Source organism: Vitis riparia, chromosome 5 (genome assembly GCF_004353265.1).
Source record: "Vitis riparia cultivar Riparia Gloire de Montpellier isolate 1030 chromosome 5, EGFV_Vit.rip_1.0, whole genome shotgun sequence".
Lineage (NCBI taxonomy): Eukaryota > Viridiplantae > Streptophyta > Magnoliopsida > Vitales > Vitaceae > Vitis > Vitis riparia.
In genome coordinates this window covers 10,757,417-10,761,403 of record NC_048435.1, presented here as the reverse complement: position 1 = coordinate 10,761,403, position 3,987 = coordinate 10,757,417, and the positions used below count along the sequence as shown (strand labels likewise).

At 28.8% G+C, this 3,987-nt stretch overlaps 1 protein-coding gene across 1 annotated transcript; it reads left to right on the top strand.

The window, feature by feature from the left end:
- The first annotated feature begins 2,164 nt into the window (after positions 1 to 2,164).
- Positions 2,165 to 3,526, top strand: LOC117914695 (glutathione transferase GST 23-like). The gene is made up of 2 exons (XM_034830139.1): positions 2,165 to 2,548; positions 3,012 to 3,526. Exons 1-2 carry the CDS (start codon positions 2,240 to 2,242, stop codon positions 3,360 to 3,362), a joined length of 660 nt encoding a protein of 219 aa, XP_034686030.1. The 5' UTR covers positions 2,165 to 2,239; the 3' UTR covers positions 3,363 to 3,526.
- Positions 3,527 to 3,987: the final 461 nt, after the last annotated feature.

Sequence of the window (3,987 nt, the reverse complement as noted above, 5' to 3'; positions counted from 1 at the left end):
CTTAACATATATACCCTACTTTGATGGTGAAAAACTGTCAACGAAAGGCTTTTTTCTTGTAGTGTATTAAAGTGCCTACATTATATATAATTATGTTTACACCTAAATTTTATATACATTTTAAATATTAAAATATTAAGATAAAGTTTTAATAAATCTATTAATTTTAAATGTTTAATTTTATTTTCCATTTAATTTATTATTGAAAGCACAAAAATCATGAATGAAATAAAAATATAACAATTATTCACATATTATAAAGTAAATAAATTATCATTTTAACATTAAATATGCTTTCAAATATTGTTGATTATTATAAAATATTACAATTTATATCATTCATATATTAATTTCTTCATATACCCATTATAATATGTGTATATATATATATATATATATGACACATTTTTTATTTTGTTATTAATATTATAGTAGTTGGGCATATAATGCCATATATCATATCATATAATATTTAATTGCAATCATATATGTATTGATAATATATGATATTTTTTATACACACAAGTATTATTTGAAATTCTATGCAAATATAATGTCTTTATAGACATTAGGTAATTTATTTGATAATTTCAATTATGAAAAACTATTTAAAAACCAAGTAATAATTATAAAAATCTATTAATTTAAACTAGGTAGTTAAATATTAGTATACATTTACTTCAGACGACATGATTTTGAATGAGAACAAATTAGAGGATCATTACTTATTCATAGCTAATTTAAGTTCAATACTACTATATTAAACTTGCAAAAATAACTTTTACATTGTATAATAAAAAAGATTTAAAATTATTTATGTTTGGTTAACATCATATAATAATATTGAAATTTAAATAAATTTATATTATATCTTGGATTATTTGTTATTATCTATATAAAAAAAAATATAACATATATATTACACTATAAAAATTAATTGCTTAAATAATTTATCTTTTTATTATTTCATAACAATACTATTATTACATAAAAAAACATTTAAATTTCTATAAATCTATATTCTAGTATTTAATTTTATGAATCTTTAATTAGTATTATTATTATATATATAAATAAAATATTATAATTTAAATATCAAGTCTCAAAAAATACGTATTATATTATTTTATAGCATAAACCTTTTATCTATTTGTCAATATGACTTATTATTATTACAATTTAGCAACACTATTCAGTGACAAAATTACTCATTTTGTCATAAAATAATATATTTACTGATGAAACCATTTTGTAAGCAAATATGAATAAAAATTTGTAACTTTTAGTAAAGAAATTATTTTCGTCACAAAAAAATTGTATTTAGTAACAAATATTTTCGTTGGCAAATAGTCTTTTTTTCATCACAGTAGCGTTTGCGCCAAAAAAAGCCGCCAAATTTTCCCGCCATGTCTTTTGGAGACGAAAAATTCAAATTCGTTACAAAAAGTTTTCAGAAATTTGACATTAGCAACGATATCTAAAATTTCATCGGTAAAAGTTCTTTTTAGCGACAAAATTATAATTCACCCCTAAATTTTTGTCAGGAAAAATAAGTTTTCTTGTAGTGTATAATGTACCACCCAATTGATATATATATATATATATATATATATATATATATATATATATATATTGATGGTTATAAGGGAGTTATTTCATTGCTAAACTTGCTTTAGAATTCGAAATAATTGTTACATAAATTTTCTCTCACACCTTTTCTTTCTTATTTGGGGTCTTCATCCTAGATCTTATCTTCTATTGACCGACTCAGGCAATTAACATCTTGTCCAAGTGAAATGATTGATGCTTTATAAACACTTGACTTTACTTCTTTGATTTTTCAATCTTCCTTTTTGTCGTTTCCATGAAAAAGGTAGAGTTTCTTCTAATTGGATATTTATAACCAGGAATGGACCTACCTGCAATGTTATTAATGGCAGAAATAAAAATCTACCTAACTCATTGACCTTTAAGAGTCACTAGTCAATACACCTTTTTTCTTTTTCATATTAATAGAAAATAATAACAATTAATATAGTCTTAGCTAAGGGCATTGTGAAGATTTCTTAATTTCAAAATACCCCTTCATACATAAATATTATTACAGATCTAATTAAATGAATAATCCTCCTTACACAGGCTGAAAATCCTTGGTTGAAGACAAAGGATCACATCTTCCTCCAAGTTTAAAGATTTGAAACTCATCCTCAAGCAAATTGAGCTGGCATACTAGAAAACAATGGCAGGAGTGAAGCTATTAGGGTTTTGGGCAAGCTCTTTTGCTTACAGGGTGATATGGACCCTAAAACTCAAGGGCATAAATTATGAGTATATTGAGGAAGACCTTCGTAACAAGAGCCAGTTGTTGTTACGCCACAATCCAGTTCACAAGAAGGTTCCGGTGCTTCTTCATGGTGACAAAGCAGTAGCTGAGTCCCTTGTAATCCTCGAATACATTGAAGAAACATGGCCGGAGAATCCGCTGCTGCCGACAGATGCTTATGAGAGAGCCATGGCTCGGTTTTGGATCAATTTTGGAGAATCAAAGGTAGGTTTAACTCACTAATCTTGCTTTTATTATCAATTCCTATGATTTAATTTCCGAATCTTTTACAAACCTGAAATATTTGAAAGCTCTCCATCTAGCTTTCATAACCCATTTCTTGTTTTCAGTCATTTGTGAAAGTATTCGCTAATAATAGAATTTTATTTAAGTAATCAGACAAAATAAGCCATGATACTTTTTAAGCATTCTTTAACTCTATCAAATTTCTCTCACCCTGTCTAGGTTTTGCAGTAAGGAATTTGGAGGGGAAAGATGAATTAAATTGAAATCTCCAGATTAATACCTATGATTAAAATGAAAAGAATTTGTAGGCTTTTTAAATCTTTTTTTTTTTTCCTCTTTTTAATTAATTTAATAACTTCAATGTTTATTGATATTTGAGATCACCTTACTCTTGTTTTTCAACAGTTCATTCTAAATATACTTGTTGCTTAATTGCTTCTAGAATGCCACTTTTTTTCAATTCTTTAAATCCGCTGCTGAGGAAGAGCAAGAGAAGGCCATAAAAGAAACAGTGGAAATACTGAAAATCATAGAAGAGCAAAGCCTTGGGGATAAGAAGTTTTTCGGAGGGGAAGCTATAGGACTGGTGGACATAGCATTTGGTTGGCTGGCTTACTGGTTTGAGGGCATAGAAGAAGCCGTAGGCACAAAACTGCTGAATTCCACCACGTTCCCTCGATTGCATGCATGGATTCAGAATTTTAAGCAGGTTCCAGTGATCAAAGAAAATCTTCCTGATCGTCAGAAATTGTGGGCACACTCAAAACGCTTTAGGGAGAGTTTAATTCAATAAACCTTCCAAATTGAATTATGAGGATGGAGACTTTGTAGCAAGTTTTCAAAATACTTCCTTATTGTTATATAGAAAGCTGTGTGCTAAAGCTTTAAAAAATAATACTCTAATTAGTCTATTTGTTATAAGTCTATTTGAATCAGTTGAGCCTGTCTTCTTCACTATGCATGGCCAGGTTAATTAATCCATTGTATCAAAGAAAGACCTCATGGAATTGTCAAAAGCCATTAATTTCTCCTGCCATCTATTTCTGCATATTGCACATCCATCTGGCTATCAGGGGATTCACTATCACCACCAGAATGATCCTTTCTTCCAGAAATCAATAGTTCATCTTTTGACACCTTTGGCCTTTCCTCAAAAACTGAGCATCTGTTAAGACAAAAATTTCGATTGATTCTCCCTTCAATCAGTTGTGATCATGCTTGTTTGTTGATGTGCAGTCATAAGAGTATGACTTCCATGTGACTGATTCTAAGCAAGGGTTACTTGACTCATAATCATCAGAACTTCACCACTGACAGGGCCTGCACATGGAGCTCCTGGCCATGGATATGGAGACCCGGAACCTCTTGGTGAATGCAGGCAAGGTTTTGAACCTACTGTGCTTAAAGATTGGCAATTG

Bases quoted from the DNA above. Each gene is read 5' to 3' on its own strand.
- LOC117914695 (XM_034830139.1), top strand. From the start codon at position 2,240: ATGGCAGGAGTGAAGCTATTAGGGTTTTGGGCAAGCTCTTTTGCTTAC. The intron at 2,549-3,011 runs GTAGGTTTAACT...AATTGCTTCTAG, and splicing joins TCAATTTTGGAGAATCAAAG to AATGCCACTTTTTTTCAATT.